The sequence below is a fragment of the Ochlerotatus camptorhynchus genome, unplaced genomic scaffold (assembly GCF_037179485.1).
Source record: "Ochlerotatus camptorhynchus isolate MF236.1 unplaced genomic scaffold, CSIRO-AGI_Acam_v1.1 ptg000220l, whole genome shotgun sequence".
NCBI classification, from domain to species: domain Eukaryota; kingdom Metazoa; phylum Arthropoda; class Insecta; order Diptera; family Culicidae; genus Ochlerotatus; species Ochlerotatus camptorhynchus.
In genome coordinates this window covers 3,529,000-3,554,559 of record NW_027040710.1, presented here as the reverse complement: position 1 = coordinate 3,554,559, position 25,560 = coordinate 3,529,000, and the positions used below count along the sequence as shown (strand labels likewise).

At 38.4% G+C, this 25,560-nt stretch overlaps 2 protein-coding genes across 2 annotated transcripts in view; one reads left to right on the top strand and one right to left on the bottom strand.

The window, feature by feature from the left end:
- Positions 1-404: 404 nt before the first annotated feature.
- LOC135703735 (dnaJ protein homolog 1-like) overlaps positions 405-25,560 on the bottom strand; it is a 208,001-nt gene continuing 182,845 nt past the window's right edge. The window contains exon 6 of the mRNA XM_065225050.1: positions 405-1,263. Coding sequence (XP_065081122.1) covers positions 1,027-1,263 — 237 coding nt within the window. The 3' untranslated portion in view covers positions 405-1,026. The remainder of the gene's footprint in view (positions 1,264-25,560) is intronic.
- LOC135703739 (collagenase-like) lies at positions 14,174-15,235 on the top strand. Its single transcript, XM_065225053.1, has 3 exons — positions 14,174-14,259; positions 14,323-14,698; positions 14,769-15,235. Exons 1-3 carry the CDS (start codon positions 14,215-14,217, stop codon positions 15,179-15,181), a joined length of 834 nt encoding a protein of 277 aa, XP_065081125.1. The 5' UTR covers positions 14,174-14,214; the 3' UTR covers positions 15,182-15,235.

Genomic DNA, 25,560 nt, shown 5'->3' with positions numbered 1-25,560 from the left:
CTGGTATGAAATATTCTCCACTTCCCTGGAGAACATACAATATACAAATTCATGCGTTCGTTGCCATAGAAAGCTCTTAATTAATAGCTGTAAAAGTGCTTCCTGAACACTAGGTTGAGAGCAGGCGAAGCTTTGGTTTAAGATTCCAAATTTCTTAGCAGTTTTCGCAAATCTTTCATTCAAAACCGTAGAAGAATCTATCTTCTATATATTCAATACTTAATCACGAACAACGGATAATCAAAAGCACATTAAAGCCTTCATCGGTAGGGCCAGTTGTTTCCGGTGGCACTGCTGTCAGGAGCAGTGAAAGGGACCATGTGATATGTAGGCGATAAAAGGTGTACCAGAGCGCATGGACCATAACAACCTACAGGAGATTGTTGAATTTGGCCGTACATGCATTATTATTGTTTGTATAGAAGAGTATATATTTCCAAGAATCAGATAACGCGAGTTTAAATTAAATAATAATAATCATTATTATCATCATCATCATCATCATCATCAGCTTTGTTATGAATTGGTAATTTATTCCGAGAGAGGGAGAGAGAGAGAACAGCCACCGCTGGGAATGCGCAGCCTATTCGAATGGGACAGGGTAGGATATATTGGCTTAGGCTAGGATTGAATTGTAATATCATGTTTCATTATCGCGTGGAGGGGAGGGGTCTTCCCTGATTTTGATAGGAAGGAAGAGGGGTTTAGTGCGAAATAAACGCGACCGCACAATCATGTGGCGATTTAAATTAACAAATAGTGGTCAGTACCGAGCGTGAACAAAAAATTAAGTAGGGCTCTGTTAATGTGTATTTACAAAGGCAGTGGGGTAGAGACCTCTGTGGTAGCATGTTACGTCTTCTATTTGATGCCGCGGGATAAATAACATAAATTGTTCTGTTGTAAAAATATACAGATTAAAAATATCGATTGATTGAGTACGATTGTGTTTGTGTGAGAGGAGCGAAGAGGGAACAACAGAAATCAGAACGAAAATGTGGATTTTTTTTTAAATCATTATCCGAACTAGGAATTCGGTAGCATATCGTTCAGTAGTTCCTTCTCCGACGGTGCTAGTTTGTCGGGGAATTTGATGTCAAATGCCACTAGCAGGTCACCCTTGCGCGATGGTTCCTTGGGAAAAGGCAACCCATAGCCCTGGATCCGCTTGACGGTGTTCGGTTTGATGATTTCCTGCTTTGTACTGATGCGCAGCTTCTCCCCCGTCATCGTGGGCACCTCGAAGATAACACCGCAGAGGGCCTAAAACGGAAGAATGGAAATTTAGTTAATCTTATCTATATGTTAACAGGAATCATGCAGTGCAAGTTGTAGAACGTATCACTTAATCTATAAATCGTATTCAGTGTCTTATGTAAATTCTAAAACAATGAATTTTCACTTGGTTCATTGTGAAATTTAAGTTAACTAAGCGGTCATGTGGCCATTTTCCCACCCCCCAACAGCTCCATCAATCACATGGATAATCTTGTTGACATAATTACGTTCTCATCAATAGCAGCTCAATCACCTCGTCGAACAATTCTGACAGTGACACCACATGGAGATTAACATCTAGTAGCATCCATCCAAGGAAGCCACACAACGCCCAACCCCTAAAACTGTAGGTACGCCTCAGCTTACAATAGAAATCAATCACTTTGCCACATCGCATCATCTGCACCCATGGGAGTGGACATGTTGTCCGTTATGGATAATTATTCTTCACAATTCAAACAATTTAATTCATCAATTAGTTGCTACTCGCACGGTGGTATGTTGGAGACAGCGATGTACGCCGCTTGGACCCGGTCCAAGTTTTCACGTGTGATCTTACGAGCAATGCAGCGATTGCGGACGTGGTCGTCGCAACTAACAGCAGTCGTCAGCCAGCAGATACACCTATCTGTGTGTTACTGACCGTATTTGGTGACAAACACGCCGAACAACGACAGCTGCGGCCTAGTCCAACCAGCCGAGTGCAGTGCAGTGTGTGGCATAGCTCGACCATACTGGGAAGAATCAACTGCAACTGCAACTGCAACAACTTCGGAAATTCTGTTCACATCTCGGGTATCCGCTGACGACAACGACGACACTGGAGAGTGAACAATTTTAATTGAATTTCTTCAGCATCAGCAGCAGCAGCAGGATAGAGAAAAAATAAAGCAATCGCATCGGTTTGTAGACATCATAATTGGTCCGCCGCAATTGGTGATGGAAGAGCGACGCAAAAAAAACGTGACCAGTTGATTTGTTGATGCGTCGCACAGATGTAACACCGATCGATTGTCATCGAATCGTGTTGAATCAATTTACGATGTCTCAAAAGAATTTGAAAGAATTAAGAAATAATCGGGTTTTGATTCAAAAGGAAAAGAATGCAATTATGGGAGATTAATCTTGAAGTTCTCCACGTAATTGCAATTAACCAAATAAGGGTGGGAGATTGAGAACAATCATAGTTTCAAGTGTACTATTTGATTAAGTTAATAGATGATGAATGCATTTTCACAATCTTCAATGATTGTTTACTAATAAGTGCGAAGATATAGGTCAAATACTGATTTTAAGGTATTACTATTTCAAGTAGATGCTTTTCCGTATCAGGTGGTAAGGAAGCAACTAAAGATTAAGATCATGCTGGAGGTGGAGGGGTCGATTCCTAGTTTCTAGTTAAGAATTTTAAGTTTGAGCCGGAACATGTGTTCACTTCACTGTGAATATACTTTTAAAAATCGTAATTAACATCCACAGCGCGCAAAGAATTCAAAGAACAAACTAAGGTTCCAATTGGGACGTTATAACCTTGTTGATAATCAACGGTGACTTAGACGCTTGAAGTATTAGTATTTATTCGAAGTGTATTACTATTCTCCGTGAATGGCTACTTCAACTCAGTAAATATATCGAATGGCATAGTTTTGCACCACTATTCAGCTAACGGGTATATCCCGGAAGTTTAAGTGCACTACAAACATCGTGATTTGCAGCATTTCAACGATTGTAAACAATTACCAGCTCAAACTCAATACGATTGGCTAATGCTTATTAGTTGTATTTTAATGCCAACATAAAAAAAAATCCAAAATGCATTTTCCAAATCCTTAAAATCCACTCGGTTGAAGGTAGTCTTAAGCGATAGTTACAATGCTGCCTTAACGTCTCCGTCAGCGTTAATGTTCAATCCAGTCACATTTGACGGACTACGTTGCAGGAAAGCCACCAGCAATAGACGTTGGTGGAAAAGCAACTGGATATGCGTTGCACACAGCTGTAATTTTTCACAGAATGTTTGTGAAAAATTACAGGAAAACGAAATCAATATAATTTTTGGAATAGGCTTTTGAGGTTTTCTCAAAATTTTTGTGAGTTTCCAAGAGGGTTTGGAACTCGGGTCTAATTTGGAAACATTATTTTCAAAAATTTTTGTTCCTCAGGGCCCGATAAATTTCATGGCAGGATCGCGTGTTCTTTGATATTGTCTCCTACGGACATTTTTAAGACGGATCAAGAGCTGAAGTCGTCTATTATAATTGAATCGAATTTAACCTCGCATTTTGGTACTAAGGCAGCTCTTGCTTCAACTATAGAAGTAGTCAGAGATTCAAGAGCATAATTAATTTCATCTTTGGTTTGCAAAGGAATGTTTGGATCGAAGTTATATTCCATAAATGTTCGATATTGCTCCCAATCAGCTCTATGGTAATTGAAAGTAGAGCTGTTGGGATTAGAAATTATTTCTTGGGATATTTCAAAAGTTACTGGAAGGTGATCAGAACCGAAGTCAGCATGGGTAACCAGTTGGCTACAAAGTTGACATGAATCAGTTAAGACCAAATCAATAGTTGAGGGTTTTCTTGCTGAAGAAAAGCATGTTGGGCTGTTTGGATATTGAATAGTGTAATAACCTGCAGAACAATCATCAAACAGAATATTACCATTGGAATTGCTTTGAGCATTATTCCATGAGCGTGTTTTGCATTAATAATAAAGAATTTAGACCTTAAGACGGGTAAGTTTCTGGAGGTCACCCTTGAGAAAATTCTTTTGCTGGCCTACGCATTGGAATGGCAAATAGGCAGCTATAAACGTAAGTTGTCCAAATTTTGTTTCAACAGAAACTCCCAAAGTTTCAAAAGCTTTGGTTTCAAATGAAGAAACAATTTTATGTTTGATTCGTCTATGAACAATGATGGGAACACCACCACATGGTCCATCAAGACGATCATTTCTATAAATGAAAAAAAAATTGCGTCCTTCTTAACCTTATGGTCAGGTTTACGGAACGTATCAGTTAAAACGGCAATATGCACGTTATGAACTCTTAAATAGTTAAATAGCTCGTCTTCATTATCTTTAAGAGATCGAGCATTCCAATTTCAAATATTTAATGCTTTAAAATCCATTACTAAATTTTAAAGTCATGACAATATTGTTTGCAAATATAACTCCAGTTTTTTTATCGCGACTTATCGTTGACTGTGCTCTTCAAGCACAGACAAAACACGTTCCGGGTGTTTTCATTCGCAAACGACCTCTCACTCCGTGGTGGGATAAGGATTGCACCGACGCGAACAGCGAGAAGTCCGCCGCGTTTAAACGCTTCCGCAAACACGGTAAGGTCGAGGATTTCGAGCGGTACACCGACCTCGAGAAAACTTTTAAGGGCTTGATTAAAGCCAAAAAACGCGGTTACTGGCGTCGGTTCGTCGATGGTTTGTCGAGAGAGACTTCCATGAGAACACTCTGGAATGTCGGCAGGAGAATGCGAAACGCGTCATCACCGGTCAACGAAGACAAGGAGTACTCAGACAGTTGGATATTCAGCTTCGCGCAGAAAGTTTGCCCGGATTCGGTGTCGGTTCAAACCAACGTTCATGATAGTCCGTCGGGTAATAACGAAATAGATTCCCCGTTTTCGATGGTGGAATTCTCACTTGCTCTCCTTTCATGTAACAATTCAGCTCCAGGAATGGATAGAATCAAGTTCAACTTGCTTAAAAATCTCCCAGATGTCGCGAAAAGACGCTTGTTGAACTTATTCAATCAATTTCTGGAGCACAACATTGTTCCGGATGACTGGAGACAAGTAAGAGTTATCGCCATTCGAAAACCCGGTAAACCCGCGTCGGATTATAACTCGTACCGTCCCATCGCGATGCTGTCCTGTATACGGAAATTGTTGGAGAAAATGATTCTTTTTCGTCTAGACAAATGGGTCGAGTCGAATGGTTTACTTTCAGATACGCAATTTGGATTTCGGAGAGGCAAAGGAACGAGCGACTGTCTTGCGTTGCTTTCAACTGAAATTCAACTGGCCTATGCGCAAAAACAGCAAATGGGTTCAGTTTTCTTGGACATTATGGGGGCTTTTGATTCTGTTTGTATCGATGTCCTTTCGGATAAACTCCACGATAGTGGGCTTTCACCAATTATGAACAACTATTTGAGCAACTTGTTGTCTGAGAAATATATGAGCTTTTCTCATGGAAACTCGACAACTTCACGAATTAGTTACATGGGTCTCCCCCAGGGTTCATGTTTAAGCCCCCTTCTTTATAATTTTTATGTAAAAGACATTGATGGTTGTCTTGATGAAAATTGCTCGCTAAGGCAGCTTGCAGATGACGGCATTGTATCCGTTATAGGGCCAAGTGCACCGGACCTGCAAGGACCATTGCAAGATACCTTAGACAATTTGTCTACTTGGGCTATGAAGCTGGGTATCGAATTCTCTCCGGAGAAAACTGAGTTGGTTGTTTTTTTCTAGGAAGCATCATCCTGCACAGTTACAGCTTCAACTAAAGGGTAGAACAATCACTCAAAGTATATCTTTCAAGTATTTAGGTGTCTGGTTCGATTCCAAATGCACATGGGGAAAACATATTGCGTATCTAAAACAAAAATGCCAACAAAGAATCAATTTTCTTCGTACAATTACCGGAACCTGGTGGGGAGCACACCCGGAAGATCTGATCAGGTTGTATCGAACAACCATCTTGTCGGTTCTAGAGTACGGTAGCTTCTGCTTTCAATCCGCGGCGAAAACACATATCTTGAAGCTGCAACGAGTTCAATACCGTTGCCTCCGAATCGCGCTTGGCTGTATGCACTCGACGCATACGATGAGCCTAGAAGTACTCGCGGGTGTTCTCCCACTGACAGATCGTTTCGCTGAGCTGTCTTTCCGGTTCCTCATCCGTTGTGAAGTATTGAATCCTTTGGTAATAGAACACTTTGAGAAGCTGCTCGACCAAAATCCTCAAACAAGATTCATGAGTTTGTACTATGAGTACATGACGCTGGAGGTTGGTCCTTCTTCATTAATCTCCAATCGTGATTGCTTTCAAGCCTTCTATAGTGCCTCTGTAAATTTTGATCTGACCATGATGCAAGAAATCCATGGAATACCAGATCACCATCGGTCGATGGTTGTTTCCTCAATTTTTGCAATTAAGTACCACCATGTAAGTAACGATAAAACATTTTTCACAGATGGGTCAACCATAAATGCTTCCACTGGATTTGGTGTATTTAATCAATTTCATAGCGCCTCCTATAAACTGCAGAAACCATGCTCCGTATACGTTGCGGAACTCGCAGCTATATTTTACGCAGTAGAGCGAATTGCCTCACTACCTTCTGACCATTATTTCATTTTTACGGATAGTCTTAGCTCATTGGAGGCTATTCGTTCAATGAGGCCGATGAAGCACTCCTCGTATTTCCTGCCTGAAATACGATCTAAACTGAGTGCTTTATCTAACTGCTCCTATACTATCACCTTGCTCATTTCCGGGTAATGAGAAAGCGGACTCATTGGCTAAGGTGGGCGCTATGGAAGGCGATATTTTTGGGCGACAAATCGCCTTCAACGAATTTTTCTCCATTGCTCGCCAGCAAGTCCTCATCAGTTAAACAAAAATGGAATGATGGTGAATTGGGAAGATGGTTACATTCTATTCTCCCACAGGTGTCGAACAAACCATGGTTCAAAGGGTTGGACATGAGCCGCGACTTTATACGCGTTATATCAAGGCTTATGTCCAATCACTGCTCGTTAGACTCGCACTTCTATCGAATTGGGCTCTCAGGCAGCAATTTATGTGCGTGTGGCAGTAGTTATCACGATATTTAGCATGTTGTTTGGTCGTGTACCTTACACCGTGTTGCCAGATCTGAGTTATCCACATCCCTCAGGGCCCGAGGAAAACAACCCGCGATACCCGTTAGAGATGTCTTGGCGAGCCGAGACCTTGACTATTTGAATTTAATTTATGTGTTTTTAAAACTGATAGATTTGAGGATTTAGAAGTTAGTGTCATCTTGTGTTCTCCCAAGTTGTTAGCTACCCATCGGTGTACCCCCATGTTTGTCTTTTTCATCAGAGTGTCGCCTAGTTCGAGATCAAGAGCACATTGCTCTCCAAGCCTTGTGTTCACAATCCCTACCCTGCCATCCATTTGTTACAATTTGTTACCCCTAACCTCGAGATAGCCGCGAGTAATCGGCCCCCGCTTTACTAACGTTAGTTTTAAGTAATTTTGTTATCTAAACAATGAATATCGGCTCCGCAAAGCTACAGCAAATGAGCCTGGAAAAATAAACGAATTATTAAAAAAGAAATAACTCCAGTTTGAATAGCATTAAACATGGAGTTAGATTTAAGCATTTCAGAAATAATGTCAATTCATGATTTCTGCAAAAATTCCATTTTAGGGGCAGTAATGCTTCCTAAGTCAAAATTTTTGTCAAAATTTCCGTTAGAATTACGTTGGTTAGTATTTTGATTTCTAACCGCTGCAATAGCAGCATAGGCAGCTCCATTATTTCGCTGAACATTGTTAGCAGCGAGGGGAGTAGGTATAGATGAAAAATTTTAAGCAGGCGTGATATTTGTACCTACGGGTACGAATGTAGAATTTGTTCCTCGCTGACCGTTGTTAACAGCAGAGGAATTTGTACCTGGTCGGAAACGTGGAGCGTTTCCTACCTGACGGTTAGAACGAGATTGTAGGATCGCTTTGCGAGTCTTACATTCCCAAAAATTGGATTTGTGGTTTTCACCACAATTTGAACATTTAAAATTCATAAGATCTTCCTTTACAGGACAGTCGTGCTTTGCGTGAGAGGAATCACCACAATTCATGCATTTAGCTGGCATGTAGCAATTTTTAGTTCCGTGACCCCATCCCTGGCACTTACGGCACTGGGTGAGGTTTTGGAAATTTCCTCCAGCCTTCCTGAAGTGTTCCCACTTCACTCGGACATGGAGCATACGGCTAGCTTTTTCTAAGGCCTTAGGGTTGTTTAGTTCACTAGACTTCAAGTGAACTAAATAAAAACCATTAGAAATCCCGTTGCGCGAATCACCAGGACGGGATTTAATTTTAATTTTGATTACTTGAAGTGGCACAACTCCAAGTAATTTTCCACGTTCATCTTTGATCTGATCCAGGGATTCACCACTGGGCAGTCCTTTCACCTTGAACACACGTTCAGTTTTGGTGTCGTAAGTAAAAATGTGTGCTTCTTCTCAGTAAGATACTTGAGAAGACATTTAAATCCGTCCAAGGTTTTAGCCAATACACGGCATTCATCCCGACGTCCAATTTGTAGTGAAAACTTAACTTTCACGAAATTCAAAAGTTCCACGCGAAGAGCATGGAAATCGGAAGTGGTTATCACAATAGGGGGAATCTTTTGCTTCTTGGCATTAAGCCGGGAAAGTTTACTAGAATTTTTCTTGGATGATGGATCATTCTCATCATCCGTGAGCAAATCAAATTGATTTCATCAGAAGGGGGATCTAGAGTTTGCCCATTTCTTTTGCATTTAGGCGCCATGGCGGCAGTAAATTTTTATCCAAATCGACTTCCAAGCAGATTACTATAAGAATCTGAAGGATCGAAGAGGAATTTTCCAAATCGATATCCAAGAAGGATTACCTCGGGTAGAGTCCAAATAAGGATCGAAGAGGAATAAGAGTTGAATAAGGTAGAAAGTTTACAGGTTGAGTACTGAAAAGTGCTGTTTAAATTTGTTGTAGCTTTACCCAGACAACCAGAATGCCCGTATATTCAAAGTTGTTTTCGTGATATACAAACATATATACAAACAAATAAGTCGTATAGAATGCAAAGAAATGGCTTATACGTACAAAAGTGGAGGCCATGTACGTGCATATTTTCGTTTAATTTTAAAAGAGGTGATTTAACATCATATGCGATTTGATCTGTAATAACAAATCCATTTTGAAAAGTCTTACGATGTAATACGATTAAATTTGTGATACAGTACGACGGAAAAATGAGTCATCGCATATAAGTCGGAAATTTGCATTCTATACAATTTAACTTAAACATGATGCGAGGTATGCCATTCTAATATGCGATTTTGACTTAAACTGTAGCAATTTACAATACTGTCTGTACATTGTTATACGATTTCTGGTTGTCTGGGTAGGTAGTAGTAATACTTCCTTCAGCAAAAAGCAAATAGATCCGCATGGCAAGAGAGCACGGTGCGGACTGAAATCAATCTAATGTTTACTATACATTTGCTATGACATCAAAACTACCTTTCGTAATCCTACGTCAAATCTACGGTAGTGTCTTGGATACAACCTCTTAATTTTTTTCGAACGGGCTGGATTTTTCATCGAGTTCGGCATCCTTCATCGCCGGACCGTTGGGTTTCTCGTGGTGTCAACTTGACCGCCATTTGTCGTCCGTTGGATTTGGACAAGACCCGTGTGCCTTTCGAAGGCCCGCCTCTTGAAGGTAGCCAAACGGAAAGTAGTGAAGTCGCTAGTTATTTCGTAGCAAAATTTCCCCGACGGTTGTCATATCCCAATTACATTTCAACCCCCGTAACATTCAGGAGCTCGGACCGCAGAAGTACGAAACCAATTGCGTACCTCAGTTCGGATTTAAACCGAATATTTGAATTCTTGTACGTTTTGAATGCTACTCCCTACACTGAACCAATATGACATATTCCTGTTATGTGGAAGTCTAATAAATTTGCGCTATAAGATAATCCATTGAAACTGTTATGATTGAAAATGTGTCAGGTAAATTCTATATGAATATCTGATACATTTACAATGCTAATAATTTGGTAACTTTTATATGATCGTCATATGATAAATGAAAATCGGTCAAATTATAATAAATACCTGAATTGCATTTGAAACCCATAAGCATGAGCTTTACTTTTCACCACAATATAATATATGTGTCATAAATCAATGGAAGTAAAGTTTATGTGAAAATCACATGAAATTTACTTCTTCTTTTGACACATATATTTAATCGATTTCTAAAAATAAATCGAAAACTAAACATCAGGCAGAGGGAGCTTTCACAGTTGTCTTTTTTTTATTGTAGCTGATTTGAGATTCGATCCATAACTGTTGACGTGTGATGTTTTCGGTGTCTGCGCTCGATTCCACTGGGTCAATGCTGACTTCAATATTGAACTCGTTCAATTAGCATGTAGTAAGAACAGCTCTCCCGACATGGAATGTAGTGAAATGTTGTGCTTGTTTTGCTAGAGTGAAGAAAAATAACACTGACAAATTTATGCTCCGTTTCGGTGGTGTCGTGTATTCAAATCTTTCTTCATGCTCCTGTGTGCAATAAAACAACGACTACATTATTAGTTCATGGAACTGGTTCATGAAGTTCGAGTACTAGTGCTGGAATCTGAATTAGCTGTGTAGAAGGCTTACAATTAGAAGCTTAGCAAAGTAAATATTGCAGTAGAATATTTTTTTTTTCAATCTCAATACATTCTTTTCCGGAACTCCTTTTCTTATGGAACAATAACAAACAAAGATTATTCAATACAGTATCATTGTTGTTAGTAATATTTAGTTCGAATAATTATTTTAATGAGTGTACGATAAAATCGTTTAAAATTGTTTCAATAATTTATAAAGAACAATCATGTAAGATGTATTTTATTGGGAGCGATATTCATCCCGGAAAACCATGCCAAAACAAATGTTTGCTGTTGGATTTCTTAAAAGGCAAATCTATATGACTATATCAGTGCCAACATTTCAAAGGGGTGTAATTGCTTTTGTAAACAATGGCTTAAGCCGTCATTTTCTCGCGAATAAAATCTCACCCCTCCAAAATAACAATGCTAGCTGGTAGAGGAAACATTCCTCTACCTGGTGGTTCATTATTTTTCATGAGTGAGCTTTTATTCGCGAGAAATCGATGACTAAAGCCATTGTTTACAAATGCAATTACGCCCCTTTGAAATGTTGGCACTGATATAATGATTGGGATAGATCTGTTTAAACCTGGGGGGGACGTGCTGTCAAATCAGCCTACTGATCATCTTGTATGAAACTGGTTCCAAACGTAAACAAACGCTGTAGGTTTCTTATGGCTTGTTTACGTTTGGAACCAGTTATCCGAGGTAGGCGACGATTGTTCGTATTTGACAGCCACCTCCTCCCCTTGGTTTAAACGTCGAAAATCAAAGGAAGCTATTCCAATGAGATATACATATTTTCCTATACTGCAAAGCTAAATGACAGTCCAATAGTTTCTACATTTCTGTTTACACGCGACATATCAACAAACGTCAAAAATCGTTAAAAGCAACTCCAATAAATATACATGATTATCTTATAATATATATCCTTTAGTGAGCAATATTCATCGTGAAAACAGGTATATTTTACTGGATTTTATCATAGTGCAAACTTATATGATTTTCCATTAGTTTCTAGATGTCTGTTCCACCCATGACCAAGGTTGCAAAGACTCATTTCAGCTAAAATAATGTTTTTCAGAATAATAAAACCAAAAGATGGTATGATGGCATGTTTTACTTGTAACTTACAAGAAGAGGTTACAAAGAATGCGTTGGAAACATAAAACCTGTAAATTTGGCTTTCTATGAGTCACAATCAGCGATTTGCTGATCGCTGAGTGAGTGAGTGAGTGAGTGAGTGAGTTTGTGAAAAATCGCTGATTGTGACTCTCATGAAGTGAAATAAACAGGTTTAATATGTCAAACACATTCTTTGCGACCTCTTCTTGTATCCTACCAATTCAAAATTTGATCATGGCATCTAATTATTTCATAATTTAGAAAAACATTTTTTTTTAGCTGAAATGAGTCTTTGCAACCTTGCCCATGACATATCAACAGTTTTTCACCATGAAATATATCAGACAATATTCATATACATCTTACCTATCGCTAACCACGTTCGAAGCAAAGCTTTATCAAGTACTAAGTATGTGAAATTACGATAGAAATCATTCCATATCGCAGTCATAGTTTTTAAGTGATAATCCGATGGAATCTATTAAACATCACATAGAATGAATAAATCTGCTGACATTGCTATGTTATAAGATGGATCCAATAAACGGTACATGTCGATTTGTTTCAGTGTAAATAAAACTCTCTCACTACGTTACGTTTCGTTAGATGGGAAAGTCGGTGTAATTTGGTTGATTGCCTGCGAGCCTGTGGTGTTGAAAGACTTGGCGTTTCCATAAAGCTAATGTTTGCCGTTAGTATCCAACGACCGTTCAAGAGGTTCCCTGAGGCAAGTCTCAATTCATCGGGCAAAGTTTAAACACGACCAGTGGTCTCTTAAGACACTGGGTTTCAAAAATACCTCGAGCAATTTCGCGAACGGTTACAACATTATGTGTATTTTTGGAATGGGACCTACGACTAGAAACCGGAAACTGATGTCTGATACTATATTGAAATCCAACAACAGAACTCAAACTGCAAAATGCTCCAGGTTCCCCACAAAAGTATTAGTCATGCAACGTACTCGATAAGTAGAGGTCGACGAATTTATAATCGATATTCGACGCTATACTAACTTCAAAATGACGACTTTAGAACCGATAATATAATCATACGGTCTCGTAACCTCACTGGAAAGACTCTCAGATATCCTCCCAAGCTCCCGTGAAATTCTAACTGTTGTAGCCCTAACAGATATGAAATAGCAAACCAAACAGCAACGTTCATAGGGAATTCCAACCCGACAATCAAAAACAAGCACAGTTTTAAAGATTATCAATCCATCGGGTTTTCCACAGTTGTCACAATGCTTCCAAAACATGCCAGTACAACTTATCAGATTAGGAACTGTTTGATGACAGAAAACGCGACACTGTGGTTATTATCAAGATAGCGCCTTATAACGGCTTCAATACCCGGAAAGCTATACTATTTCTATCTAAAGCTGATAAGGATTTACATGATAAAAGAGACAAAATATCAATAAATAATACCAAAAAAAAATAGCATGACGAATATGAATATCAATCAAACAAAGACTTAAACTTGAGTATTTTGATATTGCTTAGTTTGGCATTGGAACGATATTGTGAGAACAAATTTTTGGTATTATTTCTTAATAGGAGCAATGGCTTTAATGTTGGCCTATGGATCTAAGATTGGGCTCATCGCTAAAATCTGCTTTTTTTCCTTGATTTGTTTTTCGTCGATCTTGTTTTCCGTGCTGAGCACCGACTGGGATTGAACCAGGCCTGCTTGGGTGAGAGGTAATCACGCTTACCACTACACCACCGGTGCCGCTTAAAATCTGCTATTTATCATCATCAGATAAACGCGTCATTGAGACGGTACTAATGGACATTTTGGTCGCTATTGAAAATTTTGTCGATTGCTGAATTTATGTATGGGCCCAAATTAGGGGCATTTAGGCCGACCTTACATCCATTTTCCCTATCATTATTATTTTTTTGATATCAAGATCATAATTTTGTGTGACTGTTTGGTTTGCAAAATTTAACAAACATTTAGGATGCTATTCAATCATGAAGATGTCAAGAAGCTACCGACAACTATTCTCCAGCCGGACTATTTTTACAACTCTAAAGGTATAAAACACTTATTGTTCACGTCATAACCAGCCAATAAAAAAAAATCAACATACGATATTGACCCACAGGCAGACGCAGCAAATCGAAATCTTATCTCATCGGTACTTCTGTTTCTGTTCGATGACTGTTTGAAAATTCGATAGTCCATAGCCGGTAGTCGTGAGATTTGTAATTCCACGTGCTAATCTTATCGCTGAGCCAAACCGCCTAATCAGTTTGCAAGATTTACCTCGGTATATAAAGATGCCCCCTTAGGCCATTGTTCAGTATTGTTTCGGACGAATCGTGAAAATATACTACAGTGAAAATGAAATTCTTCCTTGCCATCATGGCGTGCCTGGCCGTTTCCCAGGTAAAATTCGAGTGGATTGGATTGAGGAGTACTTGAGTACAAGTGGATTTTGTTTTCCTCTAGGCTGCCACGCTTAACTTCCAAAGCCCAATGACGATGCGTGATGCTCAGCAAGCCGACAAGAGCTACTCGCGTATTGTGAATGGGTTTCCGGCCGCGCCAGGTCAGTTCCCTTACCAGACGTTCCTACGTGGTTTCAACGCTGGTGGCGGTGCCCTAGCTTGCGGAGGATCTCTCATCTCGAACGAATGGGTTCTGACTGCTGCCCATTGCATCACTGGAGTCGTCCGATTCGAAATCCCCATGGGAACGATCAACTTCAACTCACCCGAAGTCATGGGAACGTCCACCCAGTTCATCATTCACCCACAGTACAACCCGAACAATCTGAACAACGATATTGGTCTCATCCGCCTTGCCCAACCAGTTACCTTCTCTCGTAAGTTGTTGAATGGTTGTACTGATAGCAGTCAAGTGACTATCAAATTAAATTCTTTTTTTTCGTACAGAAAACATCCAACCCATTGCCCTCCCATCGGCTGATCGCACCGGAGAGACCTTCCTTGATGCTCAAGCTACCGTGTCCGGATTTGGACGCATCAATGACATCCCTGGCAGTGGAGTTTCTCCAACCTTGAACTATGTTGGCATCCGTGTCATCTCGAACGCCCAGTGCATGCTGGTCTACGGATCGGCCGTCATTGTGCCCTCGACCATCTGTGGTCTGGGAGCTGACGCGAACAACCAGAGCACCTGCAACGGAGACTCCGGTGGCCCACTGGCCATCCAGGAGAATGGAGCCAGTCTGCAGATCGGTGTGGTATCCTTCGTTTCGTCGGCCGGCTGTGCCTCCGGAAACCCATCCGGATACGTGCGTACCACTCACTTCCGCACCTGGATCAACCAGCAAACCGGAATTTAAGCTATGCTACCATGTGATTGATAGTGTGTTTGGAAAATAGATGCTAGGAATGAATCTACTTTTATTTATTTATCAGTTTCGCATTTTGATAAGGCTTCAACGTACCCAGCATCATTGGCGGCTCAAGAGACTCATTTCAATTTAAAAAGTGGAACTTGAATCATGCGCAATCAAAGCAGGTCAAACAAATCAAAGTTGCTCAAACGGACTCTGTTTCGTCATTTCGGAAATGAAAAAATAAGGTTTGATACTAGAATATTCTTTGATGATATCCAAAACTTCACTCAAATTTTGATAATACTGTCAAAATCCACATTTTAAGAGGTACATTCAGAATAATATACAAATCAAAATGCATCGAACAATCCTGTCCAGTGTTGGGAAAATATCAAAAAATCAAATTTCACCAACGTCCAAGATCACGCTTGATTTTCGTAGACAAAAATCAACATGCAAACAACTGCGGTTGGTTTTGCAAGCTGTGATATCGCAGCTCGGAATATCAAGCTAACAAAACTCATAAACTGCCAATCACACCAAACTGTGGTGAGATTGAGTTTAATGATTTTTGCTTTACACCCAAATGCAACCGAAACTTCCATAACGGCTTGCAGCAGTCCCTTTGCGTCTGCCATCGGTGAAGATTAAAAAGAGATAGCAAACTATGCTTTCTCTTTCTAAGAAAACGATATGCAATGGATTCATTTTTGTGTCGAGTCAACTCTCAGCTTGATTTTTGCACGTTGTGACTAGTCTCGCAATATCAAAGGAGCTTGTAAAATCAATATCAAGCATGATATTTTGTTCCAATATTACGCGTGATATTGCGAGCCCATGAGAGCGGAAAAATATCAATTGATTTCTGATTTCGCCAACACTGATCCTGTCATTTGGGATGTCACGTGACACCGTTCAGTAAATTTTGAACTACATAGCTGTTTGGTAGAAGTTTAAAAAAACAGTGAAAAATCCAATAATTAGTAAATATATTCCGAACTTGACTTCGTTCAATTTTCCCAACATATTTGATTTGATAGTTTTCCCAGTTATTTGAAAATGTTACCGATTTGTGCTATTGATCAAAACCCCGGAAAAATTCTAGCGACTTCGACTTGATCTGAATTAAGTGTGTATGTATTCACAAGATTATATGTAAGGGAACTGGGGGTAAAATGAGCATTAAGGTGGGTTAAGTTTATATGGTGTTACCACCAGTGATGGCATAATCCTCACTCAAATGATTTTGTTTCGCTCTCAAGGGCTCCCAATATCACGCATGATATTGGAATAACATATCAAGCATGATATTGTTTTTACAAGCTCCTTTGATATTGCGAGACTATTCAGAACATGTAAAATTGCAGCCACGAGTTGACTTACCACAAAAATGATTCCTTTGCACATCGTTTTCTTAGAAAGAGAAAGCATAGTTTGATATCTTTCTTTACGCTTCACAGATGGTAGACACGAAGTTACTGCTGCCAGCAGTGATGGAAGTTTCGTTTCGTGTTCGGATGTACAGCAAAAATATTGAAGCTCAAACTCAACACAGTTTGGTGAGAATTGTAGCCGGGGAGTTTTGTTAGCATGATATCATAGCAACCGTATCACAGCTTGTAATATCATCGGCTGTTGTTTGCGTGTTGAGTTTTTGGTCTACGATACTCAAATGAGATTATGCACATTGGTGAGATTAGATCTTTTGATATTTTCACAACACTGGTTACCACACCTATGCTGCTCTTTCGATGCGAATTGAGATCCCCAACAGCTGTACCAAATTTGAGCGAATTTGATTATGATCTGGACAATTACTCGAAACAATTCATTTGCTTGCCAAAAATTCAAACATTGCTCAATTTTAACCAAACCTTGGATTTAGATAGGAATACTAAAAGCTGACTAAAAGTAAATTGGTACGCCCCTCGCGGGCCGCTAGCACGCCTCTAGTGTTGGGAATCGAACATCTTTGACAGTGGATTGTTTACACTTCTATAGAGAATAACTGGTGCAAGTTTGATCAAAGTAGTCGATCGCGTTCAGAAATAACGTCAAATGGAACTCGAAAGAAGAAGAAATATTGTGCACAAACACCTGAAAAATCCGGAGCGGCGCGGTTCCAAATTGGCTAAAGTGCTGAACATGCCGAAAACAACAGTTTGTCGAATGCTCAAAAGCTACAAGGAAACCCTGAGTGTGGAAAGGAATCAGCGGACCTACGAAAAAACTGGAACCAGTTGAGGTACTTTAAAGCCAACCCCGGTTTATCGATCCGAGATGTGGCCAGAAGGTACAACGCCAACTTTTAAACGGTACGGATCATCCTTGCCAGGGAAGGATACAAGTCGTACAAAGCCAGTAAACATCCGAACCGGCACATGCAGCAGAATTCCAGTGCCAAAAAAGCGTGCAAGGCTCTTGTACGACCGTGTTTTGACGAAACACAATTGTTGAACTTTGATCGATGACGAAACATACGTCAAACTTGATTTTAAGCAGCTTCCCGTTCAAAAGTTTTACATCGCGTCTGGACGTGGGTATGTACCGGGAAGATTCAAGGTGGTTCATGGAGGGTTAAAAGAAGAGGGTAAATTTAAGGTTGAAAAAATTCACCTTCGTGGTGGTAGATCGAAGAAAAAGCTTAATATTGAATATTTCTGGTGTAAAAATCTCATCAAGGTGGTGCATGGAGGGACTAATCAAAATGAATAACACTGGTGGAAAAATAGAATTACGTCAAAAAAAATGGAGGTTCACATTTAAATGAAAATTTATGGTGGAAAGCTCGCAACACTGTGGTGAATGTAGGGGCAAGGTTTATTCTTTTTTCTTGTGCATAATTTGCATCGTTCTGATGAATGCAAGCTTAATTGAAAATGTATGGTGGAAAATTTGCATTATTCTGGTGCATGAAGAGGCAAAGTTTGAAAATTGCACCACAAATGTTGAAAATTTCTGGTTTAAAATTTGCATCGCTCTGATATTTAAATAAAACGAACAGAAAATTTCAGGTTGAAAACTTGCACTGGTCTGATCAATAAAGGCACAAGCTTTCTTTAAAATTTAGCTATATTGAAAATTTCTGGTGGAAAATCTACAACGTTCTAGTGAACGAATAGGCAAGCTTTTTGGAAAAATTTTGGTCTTAAATTTGCATCCTTCTGCTGAATAGAGAAACTAACTATAATAATATTGTTTGGTGTAAAATTTGCTACATTCTGATTATTGGAGGGAAGCTGCTTTGCTTAATATTTATGATGAAAAATCTGAAAATAGGGGCAAGCTTTGTTTGGTGGGAAACCTGCAACATTCTGATGATAGGAGAAGCAAGCTATATTGAAAATGTCCGGTGGAAAATGGAAAAAGGAAATCTGCACCAATCAGAAGATTGGAGAAGCAATTTTTATTGAACATTAACGTTGAAAAATTTGCATCGTTCTGGTCAATTGAAATTTTCTGGTGTAAAATTTTCTGGGGGCAAGTTTATGTTGAAAATTTCTGGTGTAAAATTTGCAACAATCTGCTGCATGGAGGGGCAAGCTGAATTGAAAATTCCTGATGTAAAAATGCACAGTTCTGGTGAATGGAGGGGCAAGCTTTATTGCACATTTCTGGTAGAAAAAAAACTACAACGTTTTGGTGAATGGACGGACAACTCAAACTTGACTTCCAAGAAGAACCTCAAGGGTTTTGAATTCTGAGGACAGTTCCAAAAGAAAAGATTTCCAGGGATGATTCCATGAGAATTCTACGAATAATTTTTAGGTAGAAAGGTCCAAAATAATTTCGAAACGAACACCGAGAGCATGAAATTCCAAATGGATGTTAATAAAATTTTCAAGGGAATTCCAAGGATAATTGCAAGCTCATTCTAGGTAGAATTTCTGAAAAATAAAGAGGAAATTCTTCTGAAACTTTAGGGGAATTTCAGTTCCAAGATATTCTGAGAAAAAAAAAAGTTCTAAAATATTCCGAGAAGAACCTTAAGGATATTGAATTTTTAGGACAGTTCCAAAATATATCTGGGGAGAATTCAAAGAAAATTCTGCGGAAAATTTCTAGCGCATCCTGCAGATAATTTCGAAAAGAATACCGAGAAAATCTCATTTTGAGTGAAATTCCGAAGAGATTTTATGCAAAATTTCAAGCGAATACCGAGGATAATTTCTAGTTCATTCCGGGAAACATTTTTGATACTCTAAAGGAATTTCAGTTCCAAGATGTTCTGTGAAAAAATATGAAGGGTTCTAAATTTAATCCAGTGGACTTCTGTGATGAATTTCAATAGAGCTCTTAGCAGAGTTAAAAAAAAATCCGAGAAGAACCTCAAGGATATTGAATTCTGAAGACAGTTCCAAAGGATTTCTGGGGAGTATTCCAAGAAAATTCCGCGAATAATGTTTAGTGAATCCTGCAGATAGTTCCAAGATAATTCCGGAAAGAATACAGAGAAAATTAAATTTTGAGTAAAATTCCAAAGGGATTTTGAGGACAATTTCAAGGGAGTACCGATAATTTCTAGCTCATTCCGCGAATAATTTGTAACTGTTCTGTTACAAAGGTCCAATACAATATTTTAAATATGCACCATGTGATCGAGCATTCAAATAAATTTGTGTAGCACTTGTGGTGAAACCCACTGGGCAGACGATACGGCCATGCTTAACGGCCGACTGCTGAATAAGGCGCGCATGGCCGCGGCAAAATGGTGACACGGAGTCACGGGTGATGAGCTGAAGGGTTCTGCTTATAGAACGGCCATCGTTCACTTTATCTCAGGCGAGCGTGTAGACCAGAAGTGTCTGTGGAGTATACTTTAACAGAATACTAAGTGCGAGTAGTGAATCAAGGTGAAGTGTAAATCACCAATTCAGCTGATTCAGGACCTTTTTTTTTTCAACCAATAAACTTGTTTTCTGGTTGGCGAGTCAAGGACCGCCATTGCACGCTACGGTCTAGATGACATTTAGTTACCTTGTCCTAAACGTAAAGGACATTGTTGTCGGGCTGAAGGACCTAAACGCCAAGGAGAATTTCCCTTCCCGATTCGACAGAGGGCGGCCTTACCGTCGTCTACCGGCTTCGTCAGAAAGAAGCGCCTGTGCGTCGCAACCATCTTCACAAACCGCTATACCAGCCCCAGTAAAACCAACCCGCCATCGCGCTACAGCCGATGTTCGGTCAGCCGCGCTTCATCCGCCATTGTCGGAATTGTACCGTAATTTCACCGATCGGTGGTACCGCCATCTTGCCGACAAGATCGGCCTTTAATCCTCCACCATCGACAGGATCATTCTGGAACCGCAGCTCGCGCTCGCTGGTCTGCAGTCGTCGTAGTCGCCATCGTCATCAAAGGTATGAGCCAAGAAAATCGATCACAACACCACACAATCCAAACTATCGTTAATTGGAGAAAATATAGTGTTTAAAATGATCCACGCTGTGTTTCAGTTTAATTGAAAGCTTGAGTGCCTTTTCGTTCACGTAGCCCCTCCAGTTTGCCCAGTAGTGCGCCGACTCTGAGACACAGTTCAAGGAGTCTCGTGCTGCTGAGTTGTTGTCGGGCAGAACATTAGTTTCAAATTTCTGGATAGTACTGAGGAAATTCTTCTGAAACTCTAAAGCAATTTCAGTTCCATGCTGTTCTTAGTAAAAGTCAAGCAGAGTTCCAAAAATAATTCCAGAGGACTTCTGAGAAGAATTTCAAAAGAGCTCATAGGGTTCTAAAAATTTCAAAAAGAACCTCAAGGAATTCTGAGGATTGACTTTTTCGCAACTGTACAAAGTGTAAAGACAGCTTTTGGATTCCCTAATTGAAAAAGAAGCATCATTTTCTGTCACCCCGACTGGCGGTACTTTGGGACAGGGTTGACATGCTCAATCCTTCGCACAAGTCGTCATTCGTTAACAATCCTGTACTCGCTTGTCAAACTAGTTTTGTGCGCTTTTGTTCCAATCGTTACATATTTGTTAAACCTTTTTAATGATCATATTAGCCTTGGCATTTAGGAATAAATTTGAAAAAAAAGTTAGAACTACAATTTTCGCTGAAAATGACCCAGTTCAACGTACTCGGAACGGTAATAGTAAAGTGTAACTACAACAGCTTTTAAGGGTTAACAAAACCTTGAAATAGTCAAAAATAAACTGTAACGATGCCTTTAAAATATACAAAAACGTACTGCCCAAAATTTATGATTTATAATTTTATTTATAATACCTTGAAGAATACATTTTCTTTGGTTTATATTTTTAATCTGTAAAGAAAAGTTTGACGCAAAACATTATTACGACATTTTTCTATCAAAATATTATTCGGACTGTAACTTTATCTTCCAAGGAATTATAGAAACTAAAAAATTAAAGGGTTGTGTCCTAGACACGACCGCAGTATGACGTAGAACTACGCAAAATTGTCATGCATGTTTGATTATTATACTTTATCTTAAATTTTTAAAGTATTTCAATGTTTCGGTTATGGTTCAAAACTCGCGACAATTCATGTTAGCATAATCAGACCACGGTTCATCTTATGCACGAGATAATGTATTTAAATTTAATGTAATGGTTAAGAATTGACAGAATTCCCCTACATAACTACCTTGGGTTGATCAATGTTGAGTTAATTTGCTGTGGTAAATGTACATTAAATTTGACATCGACATCGACTACAATAGGAACTGACACTATTTCGTCACACATTTTTTGTTGATTTGCACCTCAGTATAGTACACAAAAACGCCATGCTTGTTGTGGGATAAAACAATTGCCAAACAATACATTATTTTTTTTCAGTAGCTTCATCATTAGTTTTAAGTTAGGTTTCTGAACCAGAGAAGAAAGTGAAGATTGCATTTTATGATAACGCAACAGGCAGTTGTTTTACCTGTCAGAAGACGGTACTTTAAATATTGAACAAAATGTTGGTTCATATGTCAACGAAGTAGGGGAGGAAGGGGTATAACGATCATACGGGGCTTTAGCACCTCTTTGTTCTCCAATTTGGAGGACAACCCTAACATAAAATTACCATGCATCATCATTATGTACTTTACAACGTGTTCGTAGAATGATTGCAAAGTAGAATAGGTACTTTTCTCAAATTAAACGTTTGGTTTCCAATAAGTAGGTGCTTAGTACAACATTAATTGAAAATTAGATTCAGCTATTGAATTTCAAAGTCAGTGCAAAAGCATGTATACAGTTTCTCCACCTGTTTAATGTTTTGATTGTAAACATCATAGTTAAATCAACACCGGGGCAAGTTGAAACAGTACGTATATCTCTTTGGAAGTGACTATTCACTGTAATTATTTTTGAGAGGCATTGTGTACTACCGCAAACTATATTAGAAATAATCTCAGTGATTATTCACTTCCGCTAAGAGCTACATCTACCGTTTCAACTTCCCCACGCGTTTCTACTTACCCCGGTGCACAGTGGTCCAGAATGCAGATTTAGGTGGAATGATATGTTTTGAGCCTGAAATTGAAACTTTAGACTAAAAGTCTCTTCTACAAAGTTGTTCCTTATAGTTAGGCCCTCATTTTTATGACAATGAATTCTAGGGTGGTTCCTATTATCATTAAAATCAAAAATCTAACTTTTTTTTAATAAATTAAGGTATACATTCTTCGGCAAAGTTATAGCTGAGCTAATTTCAAGCAACTTTATTGAAAATAACTTTTTTGTATCTCTTAAATTGGCCGATTTAGAGCTATTTTCTTGAATTGAGTTAGGGTGGCTATTGAAAAAAACAGTTTTTTGCTCTAGTTTTCTTATTTTAAATTTCTCAGCAAATGTGTCTTCAGACAACTTTTAGATCTTAAGAAGGCGCAAGTTTTTGCTGCACCAAGCTTGTCAATATCTTTCGCCGATCAAGAGTTATTGACGTTTTTTATACTAAAAATATGCACTTTTTAAATGTTAATATCTCTGGTTGGGGCAAACAAAAAAAAAGTTTTTTTACGGCATTTGAAAGGGCGTATGTAATTCTCAATATTATGACAAAATTGGAGGTATGTTATTTTTTAAACTCGTATAAAATCAATTTGAATTAAGTCATATTTTTTATTATATTTGGGTATATCTTTTTTATTAGAAGAGATACAGGCAACAAATTCAGGTATAAAACATTCGTCTAAAAGAGTTTTAAAATTCTCTAGAAGATAACTTTCATGAGAAATTTCAAATAAAAAAGTTATTGCTAAAAAACTATTTTTTCCAGGAACACCCTAAGTCAACTCCGAAAAAATACTCTAAAATGAGAACGTTAAGAGATAGAAAAAAATTTTCTTCGACATAGTTGCTTGCAATTAACTTAGCTACAACTTTTTTAAACAACACATGTTTTTATTTTGTAAAACCCAAAAGTTTGTTTTAAAAATTCTTTAATTTGAGGACCACCCTGACGTTTGCAAACACCAAAAGAAGGGAATTTTTAAGAACAAAAATTTCTTCGAAGACACTAAATGTCCAAATATTGAAACAAATGTACAAGCACATTTTATATAAATTTGTCATTAGAGTGGTCCTATGAAATCCATTTTTTGCCAATAACTTTTTTATTTGAAATTTCTCATGAAAGTTATCTTCTAAAGAATTTTAAAACTCTTTTAGACGAATGTTTTATACATGAATTTGTTGCCTGTATCTCTTCTAATAAAAAAGATATACCCAAATATAATAAAAAATATGCCTTAATTCAAATTGATTTTATACGAGTTTAAAAAATAACATACCTCCAATTTTGTCATAATATTGAGAATTCCATACGCCCTTTCAAATGCCGTAAAAAAACTTTTTTTTTGTTTGCCCCAACCAGAGATATTAACATTTAAAAAGTGCATATTTTTAGCATAAAAACGTCAATAACTCTTGATCGGCGAAAGATATTGACAAGCTTTGTGCAGCAAAAACTTGCGCCTTCTTAAGATCTAAAAGTTGTCTGAAGACACATTTGCTGAGAAATTTTAAATAAGAAAACTAGAGCAAAAAAACTGTTTTTTCAAGAGCCACCCTAACTCAATTCAAGAAAATAGCTCTAAATCGGCCAATTTAAGAGATACAAAAAAGTTATCTCCAATAAAGTTGCTTGAAATTAGCTCAGCTATAACTTTGCCCAAGAATGTATACCTTAATTTATTCAAACAAAAAAGTTAGATTTTTGATTTTAATGATAATAGGAACCACCCTAGAATTCATTGTCATAAAAATGAGGGCCTAACTATAAGGAACAACTTTGTACAAGAGACTTTTAGTCTAAAGTTTCAGTTTCAGGCTCAAAACATATCATTCCACCTAAATCTGCATTCTGGACCACTGTGCGGTGTAGGGTAATGGATTTTGGTTGGACCTAATAATACTAAAAAATGAACAATGTTCTCAAAATAGGATTTTATTGAAACGCGGGCTCGCAATCACACAAGCATTCCTGAGTAATTGCGCTAATTGGGTTCTTTAATTTAATAAAAAGTGTGTCGATTTTTATACATCATCTGAAAAAGCTTCGTTTTTTGAGCACAACGATATTTTTTTTTTCGAAACCGTAGACTTTCATCTCGACTATCACATCAAGTTTAAAGCAAAATAATAACGTCACTTCTTGATATTAAACTAATAAATTGACAGCTCGCTTCCATACAAAATCCCACTGAGGGGCACTTAGATGGTGATATTTGCTAATGAAATCGCACTTATTTAAAATAGTTCCAGTGCTCCAATTTTGATCAAATTTCGGATTTCAGTTCCATGGGCCGTATGAATAAAAAGAGTTTACTTTACTTTCCCGTGCTTTTCTTACGGGAAAAGTAAAGTAAACGCTTTTATTCATACGACCTCATGTTAAATGTAGATTACGAATATGCTTTTACCTCAAAACTCGTAAAGAATCCAATTTGAAGCAGTAGATAGAGCTTCTTTCTCTATGATGCACGGTATATGCATTTGGGTTAACATCCGACGCCCCTCCTTCTTTACATATTCTGCACAAAAAATACTTTCTAAGCCCTGCCCCTGACAGGATTTCCCACCATGTTTTTATGAATGGGGCAGGGCAGAAATTATCTTTTGTGCAGAATATGTAAAAAAGGATGGACTTTGGATGTTTATCTAATTGCATATATAGAGGTACCAAATATGTTTTACAGTTAGTTGGTGGTAAATCACGCAGTAGATGGGTAAAAAAATTAGCGGAATTAAACTTTTTTTTACTACATTGTAGCTTGCTTAACAATTATTTCCCGGAAAAAATGTTTTTTCACGTTGTCGTTATAGGGGAGGAGAGCAGGTGTTTTCCGCGTTTCGTATTAGGGGCTGTTCATTAACTACGTAGACATTTTTTTGGGATTCTTGCCCCTCTCACTCCCCACCCCCTCGTA

Coding starts and splice junctions, on each gene's coding strand:
- LOC135703739 (XM_065225053.1), top strand. CDS start 14,215: ATGAAATTCTTCCTTGCCATCATGGCGTGCCTGGCCGTTTCCCAG. Junction 14,260..14,322: donor CGTGCCTGGCCGTTTCCCAG/GTAAAATTCGAG, acceptor GTTTTCCTCTAG/GCTGCCACGCTTAACTTCCA. Junction 14,699..14,768: donor CCAACCAGTTACCTTCTCTC/GTAAGTTGTTGA, acceptor TTTTTCGTACAG/AAAACATCCAACCCATTGCC.